The sequence below is a fragment of the Heterodontus francisci genome, chromosome 7 (genome assembly GCF_036365525.1).
Source record: "Heterodontus francisci isolate sHetFra1 chromosome 7, sHetFra1.hap1, whole genome shotgun sequence".
NCBI lineage: Eukaryota > Metazoa > Chordata > Chondrichthyes > Heterodontiformes > Heterodontidae > Heterodontus > Heterodontus francisci.
Window position 1 is genome coordinate 91746935 of NC_090377.1, and position 23874 is coordinate 91770808.

Genomic DNA, 23874 nt, shown 5'->3' on the forward strand with positions numbered 1-23874 from the left:
CAAAAAAAGTTAATTACTTCAATACCAGAAGTGCCAAGAGTGGGACAAATTAACTTGTAATTGAATATAAATGTATACAAATTGAGGTTCAAAGCGAGGCATCTTAAGTGAGGAAGAAGTACTTCGTAATTGGCCTAAATGTTCCCAAGTTGTTCTTGCATTAGGAATTTGAGCAACATATGTATGTCTGAGGCAAGCTGTCATTCCATTAAGTTTGAAAATCTGGTTTCTGCACAAATCCTGTGATCTAATTGAAGTATTTTTTTCTGATTTTAAGTAAACCTTGATGAGAAAGAGATTTGTTAAAATCTAGGAAATGTTGCCTTTAATCTCTCGTTTCCTAAAATTGATTTTGTATAATCGAGCTGTTTTCTTTTTGGAAAGGATTTTAGAGCAAAGTCTCTATTTGGGAACAAATAAGAGGCTGCAGGTTTGAAAATATGGTCTTTTTACCCATTATTCATGCTTTCATTATTGAATTGTCTGAATAGAATTGATGATTTAAGTGGCATTTTTTTGAATGCTTTATCATGTCCTAAATATACATAGAGTAAAGTTTTCAAATTAATTCTGATTCTATGTGTATTCAGATTTTCATAGCTAAATCATTTTAAGGTTAGAAATATTTATAGTCTAGCCCCAATTTTTTTGGGAGGGTGGGGAATTGTGATGTTAGAAAAGTATCAAACGTTAACCCCTTCATCCCTCACCCTGCCAGCATCAATGGTTACTTTAAATGTGGATTCCTGAAGGAAAGAACTTCATCACAGTAAAATTAATGTCTAAAATTTATTTTGCATTTGTTAAATTCTCGACTTAAATAAACTTAAGGTGCTCCTTTTGCATTTGAATTTAAATTATGCCATGGTGTGGCTAAGGTGGGCAAAAATCATAATCTTTGAAAAACCTAGAATGTTCTCGTGACTAAGATAAAATAGTTAACTTATTTCCAAGTATACTGTTAAGTAAGGTTCTATTTTTACTTAGCTGTACATTAATGTCTACAATTTTAGTTGAAGAAGTGAGTGCTGTTTACAGCTTTTATGATATGTGCCTTTTTCAAAAGGATACATTTATTTTTTTAAATGACCAAGGTTTTGGACTGTTGCTGTGGATAACTTTTCTATAAAAGTAACATCAATCTTATGGTTATTTTTTTTTCATTGACATTGGTTTGACTGGTTAGGTGACCTGGTTTTCCTGGCACTGATTTACTAAGGAACAAGTACTTGGCTTGAACCACATACAAACCTGCAATAGACAGGTTGCTTTACCTGCTGGCTGAGAGTTCATCCATCGAGTAGCTGAGTGGTACAGACTTCAAGATCCCAGGTTCAATTTTCACCTGCACTGAATTGTTGAATTTGGCTAGAGGACGGTAGGGACAGTACAGTTGACTTCAGTACACCAGAGTTAGAGAGGGGAAAAATCAGCCAGTGTTCATGCTCTTGATTACAATCCAGTGGTTCATGTTGACCTCAAGCGAGGTCAGAATCTGGCTCGTCTAACTCCTTGTGATTGAATAGCCTGCCTGCCTTGCTGTCAAGATTTACATATGAATAAAAGCCCATTAGGTAAGGTACCGGAGGGTGACTTTTGCCTGTGGAGCTTTGAGCCTTTTGGAGTGAATGGTGCAAAATTGGTCAGAGGAAAAAAAGTTGTTCTTACACTTTTTCTGAGACTTCTATTTTACCTGTTTTTAAGTCGTCTTTATTTTTTATAGTCTTTCACCTCGGTGGAAATGAACTTCAGCCAGGAGAGCAAGTGGGTGGAACTGCATACTCCTTCACAACTTCAGTGTGCCAGTCTTCTGTAAATGGCCAAAAAGGAGGTGTGTGTATACACAGACCAATTCCCAATGTTTGTTTTTGCCTTCATGGGATATCTTAGCAGAGACCACCTGAGAACTGACGCAGCTCGTTTGACATGGCTTAAAATTAATGATGCAGAAGCAGTAGCTGGCAAGTTGCTGGTTTGCAGCAAAAACATTGGTCTGTCAACAGGAATTTGAAACCTGCTTCCATTTACACACCAGTGTGTGTCTGAAGTAATTTCTGAAAACCCTGCACAAACTGGTTACTGCATGTGAATATCCTGCAGTGAGCATGAGCTGTATAAAACATAGTATCTCCTGTGCTTTGCAGCAACTGAAGTGTTCTGGAATTTGCACATCGGTTTGCTCAGGTGTATGGCTGAATTCCATTCATTGTTCATCTCCACTTTCACTGTCTACTGCCCCAGTCACATTGTAAACCTTGAGTCAGTGTGAAGCCATCTTTTGCACCATCGTGATGCAAGGCAAGGAGTATAACTCTGGCCATCTATCTTCAATTTGTGTTTTGTCATTGCTTACGATTATCTGGAAAAAGCTGTCCTGCAGCACAAGCGCTGTGCGTCGGCTACTGTGAGCTCTCTGCTGTCGCTGTAAATGGTCACTGGGCTTCTGAGGCTGATGGCACAGCGCTCTATACATGTATAAATATGTACATACAGAGTGCTGCCTTTCTCCAAGCCAACACAATATTTATGATTTTCAGCTCACCTTGCTGTTAAATGCAGCAGCTATTGTACCATTTGGTGCCATATAACAGGAACCAGAAGTGTTAATCACTCTTGGGTTATTCAGCTGTCCACTGGACCTGCTGCATTGTTACGGGGCCATTACCAAACATTTGAGCCTGATTGGGAATGATTTAACAGAACCTCCAAACTTGTTACTGTAAAGGTACAACACTAGTCTCATTACTTTGCCTCTGTCACTAGCAAGATCTGGTGCAATTTTTATGTTGCATAATATTTGGACCCTTCAAAGAGGAAAACCACATTTTTAATTTTAAGTAAAATTATAATGTGATCTGCACTGCAAACAAGATTATTTTAGTTTTAGACTCTTTTATAATATGACATTATTTTAAATTGTAAATCTACTTTGACCCATGATATTTTAAAAACAAGCATACTATCAATAGAGGCACCACATTTTGCTGAAGCTAATAAGGTATGTTTTCCTCTCTTGTGCTTGAAGATAAATAATGGTTTAAAAGATAATTGGGTAGGGAGCATTGTAGCTCCTAATGGAATGTGTGATATTCCTGTCCATTTAAGTTAATGGACAGCAAATTGGACAGGTTGCATAACTGGCATACTTTTTGCTTCGTTCAGGTGATTGTCATCGTACAAAATAAGAAAATTACTCCATTTAAGTTGAAGTTTCTGCATTGTCAATGTCTCTTAAATGTTTACTTTTCATTAATTTATGTACCTGCTGACTGGTGCACATAGCTTACCAAGGCACCAGAACATGCCAGTTGATATCCATTAAAGTTGACACATCTTCACAGAACACCTTTTACATAAGCAATCTATAAATAGACAGAAGCAGGGCTTCTAAAACTGCAAAAATCTTCATATCTGTAATAAACTTACAGCACATGTAGCACATCAGACTGTCAACATGAAGTGTTAACATGGATCAAGCCCTCGTTCTGATGCCAGTCAAGTAAGGTTAAAAGGGGGGCGGCACAGTGGTTAGCACCGCAGCCTCACAGCTCCAGCGACCCGGGTTCAATTCTGGGTACTGCCTGTGTGGAGTTTGCAAGTTCTCCCTGTGTCTGCGTGGGTTTCCTCCGGGTTCTCTGGTTTCCTCCCACATGCCAAAGACTTGCAGGTTGATAGGTTAATTGGCCATTATAAATTGCCCCTAGTATAGGTAGGTGGTAGGGAAATATAGGGACCGGTGGGGATATGGGATTAGTGTAGGATTAGTATAAGTAGGTGGTTGATGGTCAGCACAGACTCAGTGGGCCGAAGTGCCTGTTTCAGTGCTGTATCTCTAAACTAAACTAAAAAAAAATCTCACCAAGGAATTGATAGACTGCTTAAATTTCTTTGTTCCTGATAATGCATCCTGTTGCAGTGCATAAAATGTTTATTTGCCACCTTTGTCATTGATTTAATGGTATAAATGGTATTGCAGGAATCTAATTGAATAAATTTAATCGGAGTGTATGAGTGCGAAAATTGGGCTCTGTAGCACTGCCATTTGGGGAGCAAAATGGCGTCCGATATGCGTTTGCGCACCTCTGCCACGAATCGTGGTGTACGTTATATTGCTGAAGATGCGAAACACTGATTTGATCCCAACACTGTTTTGGAGCCTGACTCTTCAGCTGACACCCTTTCTTAACTTTGTATGGCAGCACTATTTAAAGGGATCATCGACTACTTGCAGGCTTGTTGCTGGTTGATTTCTTCTGGCTGTTTGATTTACAACCGTTTGGGGCTTTGCAGAGTGGTTTCCAGTTGTAAAAGTCTACAGGGAGTGATGTGGCAAGTGCTGAAAGACTTCTTCCTAACTTCACGGCTTCTGCATAAACCAGTTGCTCCTAGACATGGCTACATTAGTAAGTTTTCCCCTTTTGGAATAGAGCGTGACTGGGAGAATGGGTAGAGACCATGTAGGACAAGCTGCTAGAAGGAGGAAGAGGAAAGAAGGTGGGAACTAAACACCCCTTTTCTGGCTGGGCTGTGTGTGGGAAAAACAACCTTGAGTGAGATTCCAGAAACTGCAACCCAATTCCCCATTCAACAGTCCCACACCTTCTCTTCCCTCTAACTGATCAACACAATGTCATCATTGCCACAATGGAAAAATAAAAGCCACCACAAAATGAACAATTCAAACCAAATTTAGAACGAAATCATGCCATATTGCATGTAAATGTAAATTTATCACCCCTGTGCATTCCCTTAGTGCCTGTCTTCTGTGTGTCTTTGCCTGTCCTAGTGCCCTTCTGCAGTCCTATCCCAGTGGTTGCAGCATGGCTGGTGGAAAGCTGTTGAATTTCAGTGATGGAGACTGCAAATGGCCTTGGAGGGTGACCTAGCAGCTCTGGGCCTTTAAGGCCCAGCTTTAGAATGCACCATCTCGGCATGGGCAGCTACAGTCTGGCCTGGCTGGCTGACAACAGGAAGGGCATTGGCAGAGAGGCAGGAGTGGGATGAGTATTGCTATCATCCCTAGGGAGGACAGCAGGTTCATATTCCATGGAATCACAGCCACTCACTTGGGGAGGCGCCTTGGCAATTCTAGTGATCAGCTAGGAAAGCAGATTGTGGGACTGCAGTGCAAGACCCTTTGAACACTGGTATCCATAGCCATTATGGCAGCAGTCTGAGCTTCCAATGTAGCACCCAGAAGTTGGGTGGTTTCTGTTTGTGCTACAATGTTGATGTCTCAGCATCCAATTGAATGTTACATCATGGTTGGGTCCAAAAGTTGGCCATCACTTCCACGTTGGAAGGGCTGGGCACCAAGCTCTGCACAATGTTGCAGACAGGTAGTTAATTTTGAAAACAAAACTCACTCTCCAACAACCTGTCCATAAGCAGATTGTGATTTTTTTAAACAAAAGGAAAATTCTGATAGCATATTTCTCCACTCCCTCCGTTTGTGAACCCTGACTTTTAAAGGACCACCACAACACTGTTAAAGCTAAAACAAAGTAGGGTTTATTAACACACGCTGTTAAACATGGGAGGGGATTAACTTCGCAGTGCGCGCTCGCAAACATTCAAGGAAAAGTAAAGGCATCAAAAGGGCAAGGACATTTACCAAATAGAAAATAGCTTAACTACAAACTAATGGGGGGGAGGGGGGGTTCCAGCTGAAACTAGTCAATTTTTTTTTTTTAGCTGACAGTCCAAAACTGGAATTAACTGACTGGAAATGCCAAGTGGAGTAGGAGTCATAGGAAACCTCTTCTCTTACACTTTCTTCTTCTTGCACTTTCGGAGATAAGCTGAGGCAGCTTAGTTTCTGATTTCATCCTTTTTGACAGAGAGTAACTGGTAGAGAGCCGAGAGCTTTTCTTGCTGCTCTGCAGTCTGTGGCTTCTGTCCTTCTTGCAGGCAGACCCCAGAGATAGCCAGGTGCACACCTTTTGAGGCAGCCGCTTCCCTGTACAAGCTGTTCCCTCCAGTGAAACTTTCAAAACCAGGCAGGTTGAAAAGGGTGGCTTTTAGGTCATGTGACTGGACCCCTTCAAATAGCTGTCCCACCTCCTGTCAGTGAAGTGATCTCCCTCCTCCATTTTAACAATTGGAACACAGAAGTAAAATAACATAAGCTGTGTATAATGGCAGTTGACAAGAACACCCAAGTGCACAAAAACACAATTTACAGTTGGTTCTCATCCATTCGTGACATCAAAGCTCGATGCCAAGTTTGTGCCGGACTCTTCCTTGCTCCTTGACATTGCATGCAGGTTTTCTGCCAAGCTTCACAATGCATCAAGCATTTCGCTGTGCATACCCATCAGCTGCCTTCTGTAACCTGTCCGAACAAGTTCTCATCTGAGTCCTCTGCAGCCGAACTTGTGTGTGACCTAGCCCTCTGGTGAGCTGGCACTGCTGCTGTCCTTGCTCCCTGCCCTGGCAGCAAGTCACTCATGCTGGGTGTTTTTCCAGTTGCAGATCGGCTTCTGTGTGTCCTCTAAGTTGCATGCACTGACAGCAACTGAGCTGGTGGCTATGTGTGTGAAATTGAGTGACTGCTTTGGTCATCACTGTCGTCTTGAAGTTCTTCCATTGCCTGGCCAGTTTGCACTTCTTGGGCATAAGAAAGGCATAAGGGTATGTTTGTAATGAGCGGAGGGGGGATGTAAGGGGTGCAAGCTTACACCATCTGCAGCTTGTAAATCAGAAAAGATTGAGAGATGTAAGGAGGATTTGGTATGAGATACTGTCACCTTCAGTTGATTCAGCTTTGTCGCTGGGCTTAGCAATTGCCATTTCAATAATGGCCTGCACTGTCATCTTCATGTGAGTTTGGACATGGAGGACTGCTTGTTCTGCCTCCTGTTAGTTTCTGCTGTCTCTGGCTGTGCACCACCTTGTTCTGCAAAAGAGGTAGGTGTATCAGTGAATGTGTTGCAGTCTGGGCTATGTGGCTGTCATGGTTGAATAGCTGGCAGTGTGTGCAAGCTGTGAGGTGTCAGCGTGAAGCTTCCAGCAGTGTGTAAGGGTATGGTGCAGTATATGAATGTTGGGTATGTTAAGAGATTGTTGCTAGGTGAGTTATGGAGCTGTGGTGTAGACTAGTGGTGCACTTGGTAGGACATGGCATTTGAAGATGCTTTGACTGTCCTTCACCACTTATGAGTCCGTTAAACTTATGGCACTGCATCCATGGCTCTTTGCTGTCAATGCATTTTGACGTGTCTGAAGGGCCATCTGGCTTGCTATGATATGTGACTTTTCACATAATTTGAGGCCTCCTGTGCAGCATCTGAAAACCTTGGATTCCACTTTTTCTCATGTGTCATTCTTCACTGGTTCCTGGGTTAGATTTGCAACCTGCATAACTGCCAGTCCCTGCTGCAGCCACAATTTACTTCCTGTTTAAGAGGTGCACCTTGGTTTTAAGAAATATTAGGAAATTACAATTTTGGGCACCTAACTGATGAGTGCAACCAGTGAATAGTGTGGTTTGTGCTGGTTGCGCGCATCAATCATTCTAAAGAGCAGGAAGTTGGTGTGCTACCTGCATTTCAATCAGCGGACGCGGACTAATCACACGACGTATTCCCTGTGCCTGTTTTTGAGGGCTGTTCTATTTTTAGATCCATGTATCTTCAGCACAAAATAGCATTCTAAGATGTCCTTGTATGTAATTCAGTTGGTTTTTCAAATCTGCACTTTTGCTCAATGCATTTTTAAATGCGTTCAGCTACTAAATTAATTGGGCAAATGTGTTTCTTCTCTACATTGTCATATAAAAATGATATTTGTTCCCTTACATTGTCAGCACAAATTACAGTATTGTAAGGAACTTTATAACTGCTTTTGGCATAGATTTAGCTATGTTTAAATTTAGTTTTCATGGGAGTGATAGGAAGAATTTTGATATTTGGTTTCCAAAATGCTAGTAAAAGTCTGTTCTATGAAATAAATATGACTTGCTCAGCAATAACTTGCACTTTTCAAGCACCTTTTAAGTTTCAAAATGTGCTAAGTGCTTCTGAACAGGAAGAGAAGAAAGCATGATTGAGTGGGTTTTTGAGGCTTTTGCCGGAGAGTGATAGTAATGTTGAAGGAACTTAGGAGGAGAATTTGAATGCAGAGGCATAGTGGCTGAAGCCTCTGCCATTGATAGAGTAGGGGCTACACAATAGACTAGATTTCAAGGAGCAGAAGGTATGCTGGGATGTAGGGCCGTAGGGGATTGGATAAGGAGGTGTGAAACAGTAGATTTGAAAATAACTGGACATTTAAAGATAATACACTAAGGGTGGAGTGCTAATGGATGTGGGGTAGTGCAGGAATGGTACATTTCTGGACTAACTGAAATTTGTGTAGAGCTTGGGAGGATGGCTAGAAAAGTGTTGGATAAATCGAGCTGAGGGCATGACAAAGGCATGGGTGAAGTTTGACAGCAGCAGTTGGGGATGTGCCACGATGCTGAAAGAATGGAAGTAGGGGCGTACTGGATGTAAGGGTTCAAGCTCCAGGTCAACCAGGGCACGAAGGTTGCCCAAGTAAGCATCCAGGAAGTGGGGTGAAATCTGTGCATACGGCAACTGATTTTATTTGGTAGGTTGACCTGAGTCTTGTCAATGTTGAACTGGAGAAAATATTGACTAATCCATGATGGTGCAGGCATTTGATAGATAGTAATGGTCATTGGTCATGGATGATAGCAAAATCAAATTGGATGGCATTGGTATATATGGCAGCATTATCCAGTGGCCCTAATTAAACAGAACCATGGATTATGAATAACATTAGTCACCATGATTTCCTAGAGCTTGTGTATATAATGCAATATTATATCTAAATTACTGCAAAAGTTGTAATTCATATACCGACTACAGATTTGGAGAGCTTTAAATGCTTTGATGCTGTTTTAATGTGGCTGTCACATCTTCCAATTTATAGAAGGAAAATTGGTCTACAATAATTTGTTCATGTCACAAACAGCTAAGAATTTTGTAATTGGAAATGCTTCTTGCTTTTATTTTTACGGTTTTGTGGTATTGAACTGTTTTAATTATACAAAACTTTCTTCTTCTAGGCACTCAGTTGGAGATACCAAAGTTCCCTTTTGTCTTCAGTCCTGTGTGAAACCATTAAAATATGCAGTTTCAATCCATGACCTTGGGACAGATTATGTTCACAAATATGTTGGTAAAGAACCCAGTGGATTACGGTTCAACAAGCTCTTCCTAAATGAAGAAGGTAGAATTTGAATTTTAAAGGCAAAAATTAAATTTCCTGATCTAATTTTAAAATCTCATAATTTGGCTGTCGCTAGTAGATCTGGCAGACATTTTACCTGATTTAAGTCTGCAGCCAGTTTCACAATTAAAATGGACATATTACTTGAAAATCTCAGTTGTATTCTCTGAACCTATACTTTTGTGACAGACTTTTTTGTGTCTTCTAGGTTTTCACCATTTCTTAAATTACAGACCTGAATCTTTTTAGAAGTTATTACATTTGGCTTGTTAATGTCATTGAGATTTCTAGCTATTTAAACTATAGTCTGATGCAATTGTGTATATATAATGCATTCCTAATTATAAAGTAGTTGAGTTTGAATTATATCCTCTGTTTTGATCTAAGCACTTTGTGAGAAAAAGCATCAATCTGAGTAAACAGCAATTTGTCCGTTACTGCTTTTCCATCGTCACATTCCCAGTAGAAGTTTCATATGCAGTGACGCATGAAAGTTCTATAGGCTTTTCAAAAGTTGTTGCTGTGGTATTTCTGCTGAAAATTTGATAACCCGTTCTCTTGTGTACACTGCAGAGATAACTAATGCCATATGCATAAGGAAATTAGAATTTACATCTGTTACTTTTGATTGCAACCTTCGAGTTAAACTTTTATTTTCCAGAAAATTAAAAATTAGTATCTGCAGTGTTTTGATCTGTTGTGGCAGTGCTAAAATTTTGTTGCATTTCATTCTCTTTTCTTCCCTTTCCTTCACCCCTATCATTGGTAGTAGAGTCTTGCCCATCATGCTTTTACTCTCAAATTCATTCCTGAAACCATTGCGCCTCTGCATTTAAAAGTCTTCTGAAACTCCATCTTGTCAATTGAGTTTTTATCTGACTCTCCCACCATGACTCTGATTTTTATCTATTTCAGTTTTTTATTTTATTTATTTAGAAGTACAGCACTGAAACAGGCCCTTCAGCCCACTGAGTCTGTGCTGACCAACAACCACCCATTTATACTAATCCTACATTAACCCCATATTCTCCAACCACTTACCTATACTAGGGGCAATTTACAATGGCCAATTTACCTATCAACCTGTAAGTCTTTGGCTGTGGGAGGAAACCGGAGCACCCGGCGGAAACCCACGGAGACACGGAGAACTTGCGAACTCCACACAGACAGTAACCAGAACTGAACCCGGGTCGCTGGAGCTGTGAGGCTGCGGTGCTTTATATTCTTGCTTCCCTGTTCATTAAAGCACATCTGGACATTATGCAAGTGGTACTCTATAAATGCAAGTTATTGAATGGTATGAGTAGCATAAGGGCACTTCTGAGATGCCAGATTTTTGGAGAAAGAGGGAGACAAAATCTAGAGCAGAATTGCAGCATGTGTCATAAGGAAGCACAACACTGTGGCATGGCACAGCTTAACAGAAAAGAGTTGAAACATTTCATACAACAGAGAGAACTTGGTTCATTTAAGCATAGACATAGAAAACATAGAAAATAGGAGCAGGAGTAGGCCATTTGGCCCTTCGAGCCTGCTTTGCCATTCATTATGATCATGGCTGATCGTCCAACTCAGTAACCTGTTCCTGCTTTTGCCCCATATCCTTTTGATCCCTTTAAACCCAAGAGCTATATCTAACTCCTTCTTGAAAACATACAATGTTTTGGCCTCAACTGCTTTCTGTGGTAGCGAATTCCACAGGCTCACCACTCTCTCTGGGTGAAGAAATTTTTCCGCATCTCAGTCCTGAAAGGTTTACACCTTATCCATAGACTATGACCCCTGGTTCTGGACTCTCCCACCATCGGGAACATCCTTCCTGCATCTACCCTGTCAAGTCCTGTTAGAATTTTATAGGTTTCTATGAGATCCCCCCACCCCCCTCATTCTTCTGAACTCCAGCGAGTATAATCCTAACCGACTCAATCTCTCCCCATACATCAGTCCTGCCATCCCAGGAATCAGTCTGGTAAACCTTCGCTACGCTCCCTCTATAGCAAGAACATCCTTCCTCAGATAAGGAGACCACAATTGCACACAATATTCCAGATGTGGCCTCATCCAAGGCCCTGTATAATTACAGCAAGACATCCCTGCTCCTATACTCAAATCCTCTCGCTATGAAGGCTAACATACCATTTGCCTTTTTTTTTAAACCACCTGTTGCACCTCCATGCACCTTCAGCGACTGGTGTATGAGAATGCGCAGGTCTTGCTGCATATTCTCCTCTCAGTTTATTGCCGTTCAGATAATCTGCCACCTTGTTTTTGCTACCAAAGTGGATAACCTCACATTTATCCACATTATAATGCATCTGCCATGCATTTGCCCACTCACTCAACTTGCCCAAATCGCCCTGAAGCCTCTCTGCATTCTCCTCACACCCTCCCACCCAGTTTTGTGTCATCTGCAAATCTGGAGATATTACATTTAGTTCCCTCATTTAAATCATTAATATATATTGTGAATAACTAGAGTCCTAGCACTGATCCCTGCGGTACCGCACTAGTCACTGCCTGCCATTCGGAAAAAGACCCATTTATCCCTACTGTTTGTTTCCTGTCTGCCAACCAGTTTTCTATCCATCGTAATACACTACCCCCAATCCCATGCGCTTTAATTTTACACGCTAATCTCTTATGTGGGACTTTGTTGAAAGTCTTCTGAAAGTTAAAAAAAAACACATCTACTGGCTCCCTCTCATCAACTCTACTAGTTACATCCTCGAAGAATTCTAGTAGATTTGTCAAGCGTGATTTCCATTTTGTAAATCCATGCTGACTCTCCGATTCTACCACTGTTCTCTAAGTGCTCTGCTATAAAAACTTTGATAATGGACTCTGGAATTTTCCCCACTACTGACGTTTGGCTGACTAGTGTATAATTTCCTGCTTAATGGGGTTACATTAGCTACCCTCCAATCTGTATGAACTATTCCAGAGTCTATAGAATCTTGGAAGATGACCACCAATGCATTCACCATTTCTAGGGCCACTTCCTTAAATACTCTGGGATGCAGACCATCAGGCCCTGGGCATCTGGGGGATAAGTATGATATTGGAAGCTGATGGTGAGAAATTTGCAAGTGTTTGACACTGATCAAGGGACATTGAGTCACTATGGAAGAAAAACGGATTACAGTAGTAACAGTAATTAACTAATGTTAAAATGGCCACAGGAGGAATACATTAGTGTTCGGAGGGCAGAATACTAGAGAAACAAATGAAAGTTTATTTGTTAGAAGCAATACTGAGGAAAAACAACTCCAGTACCAATTACATAAATACTTTAAAACCACTCCAATTAAATAAAATGGTGGTAAATATGGAGGCAGTCGACAAAGGGTGATGAACAAAGTCTGTTGTTTTTTTTTTAAAGAGTAGATGTTCATAAGTTAAATGGGTTCCCAATTTCTTTGGCAGGAATGAGTTAAGTAAAATTTGGAAACATCTAAGGCAAATCGAAATGGAAACAAAGGAAAATGGAATGTAACCTTGAATTGGCTTCGCAGTTAACTAAATAAACTGTGTTCTCGTATCATTACCTTAAACTTGGGAAAGCAATAAATGAAATAAACTTAGCAATGGTGCAGGCTTCATGAATCAATGAAATAAAAGCCTCCTTCTTGTCTACAGATCAGAAATGGGATTTGGTGAACTTGGCACTAAATTAAATGTGACTGGCAATCAGCTAAATTAATAACATCCATTACAATTTGGGCCTAATATTGTGCATGGCGTTCTGACAAATTAAAAGCATCCTTAGAGACTGGACTGTCCAAGCAATGAATTAATTTAATATACTGACAACAAGGTTCGAGCAAATTAATTAACAATGACCTGGGAAAAAGAATGTCTGGTCCATACCAGACAGAATAAATCAATAGGACAATCACTTGGGTCAAGAATTTACCAAACTTAGGTGGCGTAGTAAAAGTTCGTCAAATAAAGTTGGCAGTGGCACTGGCTTTTCACAGAGCAGTTATACATAAGCAGCCTTCTTGTCTGGTCCAGGTTGAGATTGGAAGTGGGCACAAGAAAATGGGAAGATAAATTGGAAGGAACTGATTTATATTGGTATTAAGTTTCGATGGGGGAGAGAATCTCTCCAATCTTGGTGTTTGCGTTGATGCTGAGTTGCACGGAAGAGCCAAATTCAAACGGAATTGGCAGGTAGATTTAGATCATGGAGGAACTTTGGTTACATGGGCAGAATATGTCAGTGAGAGGTAATTGTATTTAAATAAAAAAAACCTTTTAAAGTTCAAAAATGCTTTCAAGTGTGATGGAGTAGCATGGCATGAATCGTGACATGGGAGGTAAAATGAAAATGGACGAAAAGTTTATTCTGTAAACAGGCATAAATCTGCATTTATACAGATCAGATGATTTGGCTTGTGGAAAGCACTTTATTTGGGTTTTTAAGAATTTGGGAAGGATGTGGGAATAGATAAGTTGGAGAAGTAAACTTTTTGGGAGTCTTTAGCAAGGAAACTTGCAGTAGTCATTAATTGCTATACAGTAATGAGGGGTGGAGGAATTAACTACGGAGGGAAATCGTATGGCTATGCAAACAGTGAGTTAAATTTGTGCAAAAAGCAAATGGAAGGGCTGTTCAATAAATGAAAAATGCCCTTTGGGAGTGAACAGCAAATTAATGCACATTTTTTGTCTTCTATTTTGAAATTAATAAGTTTTAAGTTGTTTTGCCTTCATATATAAATTCTAGGGAGCAGTGGAATTCTACAAGGGAAGATGATCTTAATACTATTCAAGGCTTTATTCTGATTCTGCATTCTACCAGTCACCGTTAAATTGTTTATACACTTTGAATAAAGCCGTGTCGAAAATCCCCTTTGTCGGCCAGTAAAGCTTCCATTTTTAAAAAAAACACTGCAAACTCCCTTGTCAGGGTCTGCAACGGGCATATTTACCTGCAGTACCTGTAGCACTTTAAAATAGTGATGTGATACATTGAACATAAAATCACTTTAATTCCGTGACATATCATATTGGAGCCAAGGCAGTCTGTGAATGAAATTCCTTACTAGTTGATCCCCTGTGGGGTTGCACTAGGGGTCAAGTCCAAGTGCAGTAATTAGGTCAAGCAAAGTTTGAAGGTGGAGGGAAGAGAGACAAAATGGAGTGACGGAAGAGTAAAGAGGAAATGGAAGAATAAGGAGCAAACAGAAAGACAGATGAAGGGAGGGGGCAGATAACATTGTCACATAACATTGGATGCAGAAATAGGAGCTGTTGCTCTGTAGGTCCTGGAGTGACTTCATCTAGTTCCGTATCTGGCTACTTAATGGCACTGTAGCAGATTCTTGATTAATTGCATGTGAGAAACACCTGTGACCATGGCGACCACCCCCCCCCCCCAAAATCCTCCTCTGCTCCATTTCCTTTAGTTCTGACTGTTCCTTAGTCTTCCCTTTCCTCTCGCTGTTTCTTCACTTCATTTTGTCTCTCTTCTCTCCATCCCCTAATACTGCTTGACCTAATTACTACTCTTGGACTTGACTCCCTGTGTAATACCACAGGGGATCATCTAGTAAGGAATTTAATTCACAGGCCGCCCTTGCTCTAATAGAGCATTATGGCATCATAATATCAATTATGATGTTTCAGTTCAGTTTGCTAGTAAAAGACAAGCTAAAATATTTTATGAACTGATTAGTGTTATGTTGATGCAACTATTGCAGTAGAAATAACTCTAACTCTAAATAGTTGCAGCTGTTGCCGGATAAATTCTGTGTTTTCCGTGTTTGACTTTTTTTTTGTTTCAGATAAACCTCACAATCCCATGGTAAATGCTGGGGCTATTGTGGTAACATCTCTGATTAAGGTGAGAAGTTCATGTCATTCTGAATGAGTTCCTAGCTTATTTTGCATAGTTGAATACTTGCAGGTGAATTTTATTGCATCTTTATCACTGCATTGGAGCTATTCGCTCCTTTACGAACATACAAAAATGATGGGTACAGGAAAAGAGCAGCTGGACCACTGCTCTTGCCCCATGTAGTTGTGATGCCTTGAAATCATGCTTTGCAAAACCTCCCTCCCACCAGCGGCTGTGTAATCTTCTGGGAGAGGCAAAAATATTTTAAAACTCCAAGCGAATTTAGGGGTAAAATTTCTCAAAAGTAGTCCAGGAGAGTACATTAACCATGATTTGTGTTACTTGGTATTTCATTCACTTGGTGTATGCCATGATCTCTGCCCCAGCCAGGAACTGTTCCATGTCGAGATTCCCTGTGCAAAATCACAGGAGATCAACTAATGGGGCGGCACAGTGGCGCAGTGGTTAGCACCGCAGCCTCACAGCTCCAGCGACCTGGGTTCAATTCTGGGTACTGCCTGTGTGGAGTTTGCAAGTTCTCCCTGTGTCTGTGTGGGTTTTCAGTGCTGTATCTCTAAACTAAAACTATCTAAACTAAACTAAAGTAATAAGGAATTACAGTCGCAGGCTGTATATGTTATGCAGTAGAATGTGTCATGGAATTAAGCTGAGGTTTAAATTCAATTTGCTACTTCATTTAAAAAAAAAAATTGAGGAGCAGTGTGTTCAGATATGTTATGGAATTGAAGTGATAACTACTCATCTTTTGCTACAAGCCACTTTGTTCTTGACTTTGCTTATGCCTCAATCAGAAAGCCTTGTACGAGAATAAAATGGTGTTTTGTTTTGTTTTTACATGTAATCATCCTGGCGATGCAACCTAATGTCATATTTGCTTTGTTGCTTCTCAGCATTGGTCATGAACTTTGAAAAGTGTGTACTGTAACACAGATCCATCTTTTTCAACATACTTCAGTTCTGTACCCTTCAAGATTTAAGTTTTGTTAGCTAAGATGTATACCATTTGCTAAACATGGGTTCATTTCTCAAGATTCGTGTATCGTAGTTTATTCCCATTCACTGTCCTCCTACTGTCAAATCTTTTGTCATTCACAAACTTGCAGATCACTTCCCCCACACCTCCATTCAGGTCATTAATGAAGATAGGGCCATTACTATTTACTAATACTGATCCCTGTGTGACACCACTGGTAACTGGTATCCATTCAGATCCACGATCATTAATGCCCTTTTACTGCCTATAGGAATGCAGTCAGTTCTCAATTCACAGTAGCAACTTCTCATCAATTCCAAGAGTTCCTAGATTGTAGATTAACCTATTGTGAAGTACCTTATCAAATGCTGAAAATCCAAGTCGACAACGAGCTGAATTTTGTTCCCAGCCCATCATCTGGTTCTGTGGTGGGGTGGACTGGAAAATCAGAGCGGCAGCGGCCACCACGGAACCAAATGCCGGGATTGTCGGGCCAGATCTTACTGGCAATGGCGAAGCTCTGAGGCGGCCTCTCCACCGCTCTGCGATGCGACCCTACTTAGCATACTTAAATTAATTAATATAAACTGCAGCGATCTTACCTTCAGTTCTCGGTCCTCAGTGCGTCAAATGGCACTCGCGCGCCTTCACTTTCCTGTCCAGGGAAAGATGGCACCACTGAGGTGGAGAAGGATGAACTTTGCACTGATGGGTGGTGGGTGCAGAAGAGGTGAGCTCTGCACTCTGGGTTGGGGGAAGGGAAGGGGGCAAACTCTGCGTTATTGTGTACTGTTTGCAGGGCTGGCAGCCTTTTAAAAATAGTGCCAGTAGCTGCTCTTTCAACAGTTGACACAGTGAATAGTGTCGTTGAGGCTGCCCTCTCCACGTTATTGGAGGGGCGGCTGCCATGAATATGTAACATGGCCGGCAGTGTGGGTTCCGTGGGGGGCAGTGCCAATCCAACCCAATGTCTGCTGGGTTACCCTCAACTACCAATCTGGTAAATTCTTCAAAACCATCAAATTAGTGAGACACAACCTTTTTATCCAGAAGCCATGTTTTGTGTCTCTGATAACTCCCTTCTCTTATCCAAGTGATCATAGACATAGTCAGATCTTATCCCTTTAGCATCATGCCAGTGATTGAAGTTGAACTAATGGGCCTCTAGTGACCTGATTCTGTCTTATCACCTTTATTGAAAATCAGAACTACATGAGCATCTTTTTCAGTCCAAGGGAACCATCCCCCACTGTAGCGAGCCGTTGAAGATAAGGGCAAGGTGCTTGCAAAGCACATGTCCCATTCTTTTTAAGCACTCTTGGATGGATGTCATATGGCCAGATAGCCCTATTTGAGATTCCAAATTCTACTTAAAATGATATACTCAGCTAATTACTTTTTACAATTTTCATATTAACCATCTTCTCAAACGAAATACTTGAACATAACGATGACCTGAATTTACATAGTGCATTTAATGTCTAAGACACATCCCACAGCATTTACACAGAAGAACAAAAAAGGAAAAAAGTAGTGGATGGTGTGAGAGTTAGGAAAGATGTTTGAGAGTTTGTTGAAATGAGTGGTTTTGAGTGTTTGAGCTAGGTGAAGAAACTATGCAGTTTACGCCAAAAGCACAAGACCAGGGTAGAAGCAACAGGAAACTACCACTGAAGGTATAAGGAAGGAGTTGAGAGGATGCACAAACAAACAGAGTTAGACAACCAAAGGCTATGATGGGGTATGGCGAGGCCATTGAGAGGAATCCTTTTTTTCTGTTTGTGAGGTCAGCAGTAATTGGTATCACTTTGCACTGCTTCCTTTTTTAAAATGCCTAGTTTAATTTTTGCAAAATTGACCCAGGAAGAATTACTTTTGTCATTTCATCAAAATACATTTTGCTTAATTCTGAGCTGTGCTGCTTGGCAGATTTTTCTTAGAAAGTGACACCTAACAACGCAGCGGCCTGCTGACATTATCAGAGTGCTGCAAGCTGTGCACATGCGCAAACGGTCTCCTGCGCTCTGAGGTGCTGCGCCAGGACCAACTGGCGCATGTGCAGAAAAATGCTGTTCCCCCTCGGCCACTCACTCCAGACCGCTCGCTGCTTGCTTCCACCCTCCCGCTCTCTGGCCGCTCGCTCGCGCCCCCCCCCCCCACCCAACCTTTGCTCTCCGGTCGCTTGTTCCTTGCTGTCATTTCCCCCCCACCCCCATGCCTCCAGATGACAGCTTTCGGCATCTCGTTCCACCTGATGAAGCAAAGCGGGCCACAATGGGCAACAGGCCGATATGTGGAGTGAGTGGCCGAAAGGAGGGAAGTGGCGCGACCTTGAGCTAGCGTCTGGAGGGATGGGGGGGGGGGGGGCGGTGGAAGCGGGGAGTGAGCAGCCAGAGAGCGGGATGACACTGAAACTTCACAGAATTACTGAAGGTGTGCAGCAATGAGACTTTAAACAGCGCATTGTTCTCTGTATAAAGCATGTCCATTGTGCGCTGCCATGGGTTGAAGTTGTTTTTCTGAGATAAATTGAGCAATGCTATCTTTAGTCCTGGCAGCAGCCTGAACATCGCAGTGACATGTAAGTGGATGAGGCTGCATTTGCTCGTACAGGGCCACCTAGTGGTTGTGTTGTCAGCAAATGCAGCCCCATAATAAATAGTTAATTGCAGTTATTGCCAACTCGACTCCAGATTGGCTTTTATCTGAAATATGTTTGACTAATTGTATGAAGCTAGCTTGGCACCTGTTTCTGTAATTGCATCTCTGACTTGAAGATTATTTAAGTAATATCTCTTTTCCTTTCCTTGTAGCATGGAACAAGCAATGCTGAGAAATTTGATTATGTAAGTACCATGCCCAATTCAAATTTTTTTGAATGTGGGAAACGGTTATGCCGGGAATACATAAATTATGTCAATACTTTCCAAAGTTGAATGCTTTCTGAAACTAGTGCTCTTTCACAGGTCACACAGTTTTTAAATCAGATGGCTGGAAATGAATATGTTGGCTTTAATAATGCTACGTGAGTAACTTTTTATTTTTCCTCTCGTCTCTTTTCTCCTTCACTCTCTTCCCATCCACTCACTGTTTCAAATACAGGAAAGTGTTTAGTTGTCTTCCCCAGACGAGCATATAATTAAAAATACCTAAAATTCTTCAAATAACAAATTGTTATTTAAAAAAATTACAGGTGTTTAAATTCACATCCTGTAAGGGGGGAATGGTATGAGCAAATGAAGCCTCTTTCCTGTCACTCAGCTTGGATAAAACGTATATTGAAACAGCTGAGACAGTGATCTGAATTTTAATGTTTCGGAGCGCTTGGGTTTGGGATTGAGTGAGCATTAAAACCGGGGAAATTGACAGTGCGCCGGGAACCCAGCTCTGACTTGCTGACATTTAACTGTAGCTATTAAGCTGCGGGCGAGCAATCCCCTCAGCAGAGGTGGGTTGTCAGCTTCATTGTTAATTGGTCAATTACAGCAATATTAACTTGGCTTTTGCAACTTAACTGTGGATCTATGGGTTTCCCAGGCTTCTTGAAACTAGTCAGTGAAAGCAAGATGAGAACACAGGAAACTGAGGGGACTGAAGACATGACAAAAATATGCCAATAAGTACTGAAACCTCACAGCTGTTTTCCTGCCTGCTGGTCTTGTTCACAGTAATTGTGCTGGGAGATTACTTTGATAACTTTGGACGTCTGATTATGCACTTTAGAGCTTTGATCAATCAGATCAGCATGGGTGCAGTTTATTCTGTTACTTTTGAACCTCAGATGAGGATCAAGATGATCACCAGCAGGAGCAGCAAAAGGCAAGAGGGAATCAGCAGAGAGGTGCAGGTTGCAGGAGGCCATACACAGCAAATAGGGTCTCCAGGCAGGGGATAAACTTCCTCGATATGTTAGAACACTGGGTCTCGGGGTGCTCAGGATATTATATCAGGTGATGAGCATTTGCAGCCTGCTGGAACAAGACCTGCTGCCAAGTGGACCTAGTGGCCGTGCTGTACCAGTGGCTGTCAAAATCATTACCCTTAACTTCACCTTTGGTTGGTTGCCAGGGCTCTGCCGGAGACATTTGCAAGATCTCAGTCGACAACCCACAAATGCATAAGGAGAGTGACTGGTTTGTTTGCTCAGGCAGGCAATTATGTCAACTTTGTCTGCAGTGATGCCAGTCAGAATGAATCAGTGCTTGGGTTTGTGGCTCTACCTGGCTTCCCACAGGTGCAGGGTGTTGCTGACTGCACACATTATGGCATCTCCAGATCACCCAGGAGTGTTCATCAACCTCAAGGGCTTCCACTTGATCAATGTGTAGCTGAAGTGCAGCCACAATAGATCTTTATACAGCTGTGCACACGATTTCTAGGCAGCTGTCATGAAGCTTTTATCCTGCGGCATTCCACCATCCCCGATCTCATCTCTTGTTGAAACAGACGCTGGCTGCTTGGAGATTGGGGACACCCATTTAAAACGTGTCTGAGATACCCATGAGGAACCTGCCCAATCAGGTTCAGGAACAATACAATGAGAGCCATATGACAACCACGTGTCATTTGAGCAAGCCATCGGCATGCTGAAGATGCGCTTCAGGTGCCTGGATAGATCTGATGGTGTCCTTCAGCCCGTACCAGTCAAGGTTTCCAGAATGGTCATGGTGTGTTGCACTCTGCCTAACATTGCACAGCAGTGAGGTTTGGACCCAAGTGCAGAGCACAGAGCCTCTTCAGACAGTTCTGAAGAGGAGGAATATGAAGTGGCCAAGGCACCATCAGTGGCACACATTGCTGCTCAGGATGCCCTCATTATTGCAAGGTTCACTTAGGCTCCATCAGTTCATACATCTGATAGCCGCATCCTTTTCACAGCATTTCCCCGCCCCCCCCCCCCCACCCACCCCACTTCCCCCACCAATTGCTCTGCATCAATTCATGTCTTAACCATTCATCACCACTTGCCAGCCAGCAACCAAAAATGGGCAAGACAAGAAAGTGGTGGAAAGAAATTAATATTTATTTGGCTCATAAATTAAACAGAAGCTTACCAATTTAACATTGTGTAACACATCCATGCATAACTTACACTATTTTACTCTTCCTCTTCCTAGCACTTATACATGGTGCAGCCTCTTTTGATTTCAGCAGATGTAGAGGCAAGTTGCTCATATCCCTACTTTGAGTCCATGAGGGCCCCGGCATAGACTCCTCCATCTGTACCTGTGCAGCAGCAGACTCTGCTATCCTGATGCAAGGCAGCATGTGGGGACAAGAAGTGGAAGCACTTTGGGTAGAGTCTCCTCTTCCATTTTCCCATTCACCATCTTCCCTTTTCATGGCATCACTAAAATGAAGCGTAGCCTTTGAATCTCTGGACTCCATTTTGTCAATTCTTTCTGTTGTGTTCCCAACTCTCATCCATTAAAATTGCATGTTTGGAGTGCCCTTTTAAATAGTAGAGTTGAAATAGATTATGTGAGCCATCGCACCTATTCACGGTAATTGGTTGGGAAACCTGGAAATGATATGGTAATGCAGTGGCTAGGTTAAAAAGCCACTGATGGGCATGCTGCACTTGCTTCCAGGTATACAGGATACTACCAGATCATCTCCTCACCTTTCCTCCCACCCCCAAATTGCTCCCACTGCATCAGGAACTTAGAATTTAGCTTGGTTAGTGAAGCCGTTGCAAGATTGTAAAATAGCATCTGTATTGTACTGTTTTTTTGGATCCAAAATATTAAGGAATTTGCCTTTTTAGATATTAAGTAACTTTTCCTTTCTGGGGGCTTCCCATAGTAGCTGATCTTCTTCGGCCTCCTTATCTCGAGAGACAATGGATACGCGCCTGGAGGTGGTCAGTGGTTTGTGAAGCAGCGCCTGGAGTGGCTATAAAGGCCAATTCTAGAGTGACAGGCTCTTCCACAGGTGCTGCAGAGAAATTTGTTTGTCGGGGCTGTTGCACAGTTGGCTCTCCCCTTGCACCTCTGTCTTTTTTCCTGCCAACTACTAAGTCTCTTCGACTCGCCACATTTTAGCCCCGTCTTTATGGCTGCCCGCCAGCTGTAGCTGATAAAGCATGATTATTGGACTTTCCTACCAATAACTAATTTCTGAAAATTAGAATACGTGGAGCGTATTTAGGGATAAGTACCTAACATTAAAAGTACCAATTCTTAAAATTGGCTTGATAGGTAAACAAGTATTTTGATTCAGTCACATTCAGCAATGGCCACTTCAGCTGGTTAACTAATTCCAAAAATTAAAATTGCACTTTTTTGATTCCCCATGAAAATATAAACCAATTTTTTTAAAAAACAAATTGATCTGGTTATATAATAAAAGCAAAATACTGCGGATGCTGGAAATCTGAAATAAAAACAAGAAATGCTGGAAATACTCATCAGGTCTGGCAGCATTTGTGGAGAAAGAAGCAGAGTTAACGTTTCAGGTCAGTGACCCTTCTTCAGAACTGGCAAATATTAGACATTTTCAATAGCTTGAAAATACATTACCCTGAATAACCTTGTAAAACCCCGCTGAACATCACTTTAAACCATTCCATTCTCCTAGTTTCTCCGTCTCCGACGCATCTGCTCTGATGATGCTATGCTTCCATGACAGCGCTTCTGATATGTCTTCCTTTTCCCTCAACCGAGGATTCCCCCCCCCCCCCACTGGTTGACAGGGCCCTCAACCGTGTCTGGCCCATTTCCGGCACCTCTACCCTCACGCCTTCTCTTCCCTCCCAGAACCGTGACAGGGTTCCCCTTGTCCTCACTTTCCACCCCATCAGCCTCCATATCCAAAGGATCATCCTCAGCCATTTCCGCCACCTCCAGCGTGATGCCACTACCAAATGCATCTTCCCCTCCCTTCGCCTGTCAGCATTCCGAAGGGATAGATCCCTCCGCGACACCCTGGTCCACTCCTCCATTACCCCCACCACCTCGTCCCCTGCCCACAGCACCTTCCCCTGCAATCGCAGGAGGTGTAATACCTGCCCATTTACCACCTCTCTCCTCACTATCCCAGGCCCCAAACACTCCTTTTAGGTGAAGCAGCGATTTACTTGTACTTCTTTCAGTGTAGTATACTGTATTTGCTGCTCACAATGTGGTCTCCTCTACATTGGGGAGACCAAACGTAGACTGGGTGAGCGCTTTGCGGAACACCTCCATTCAGTCTGAAAGCATGACTCCGAGCTTCCGGTTGCTTGCCATTTCAACACTCCCCCCCCCCCCCCCCCCCCCCCCCCCGGCTCTCATGCTCACATCTCTGTCTTGGGATGCTGCAGTGTTCCAGTGAACAGCAACGCAAGCTTGAGAAACGGCATCTCATTTACCGATTAGGCACGCTATAGCCTGCCGGACTGAATATTGAGTTCAATCGTTTCAGAGCATGACGGGGGCCTTCCATTTTACTTTTTATTTTTATTTATTTATTTATTTTTTGTATTTATTTGTTCAGTTTGTATGCCCACTTTTTTTCCCATGTTTGTACTTGCGGCTGTTCAGTTTTCAGTCTGTTAACACCCTATCTGTACTAATGCTTTGTCTTTCAACACACTATTACCATACCGTTTGCCTTTGCTCCATGACCTTCTGGTCAGTTATTCTGTGCCCTTGTCCTATCTGCACCTTCCCTTTGTTATCTCTTGCCCCACCCCCGCTTCACTTGCTTAAAACCTTTTGCATTCCTAATATTTGCCAGTTCTGAAAAAGGGTCACTGACCTGAAACGTTAACTGTTTCTTTTTCCACAGATGCTGCCAGACCGCTGAGTAAATTGATCTG

At 42.1% G+C, this 23874-nt stretch overlaps 1 protein-coding gene across 3 annotated transcripts in view; it reads left to right on the plus strand.

Annotated features, from left to right (window-relative positions):
• LOC137372149 (glutaminase kidney isoform, mitochondrial-like) overlaps nt 1–23874 on the plus strand; it is a 119024-nt gene that overhangs the window by 46756 nt on the left and 48394 nt on the right. For all 3 annotated transcript variants that reach the window (XM_068035651.1, XM_068035649.1, XM_068035650.1), the window contains exons 6-9: nt 9074–9237; nt 15027–15085; nt 18887–18919; nt 19040–19098. In XM_068035651.1, the coding sequence (XP_067891752.1) occupies nt 9074–9237; nt 15027–15085; nt 18887–18919; nt 19040–19098 (315 nt within the window). The remainder of the gene's footprint in view (nt 1–9073; nt 9238–15026; nt 15086–18886; nt 18920–19039; nt 19099–23874) is intronic.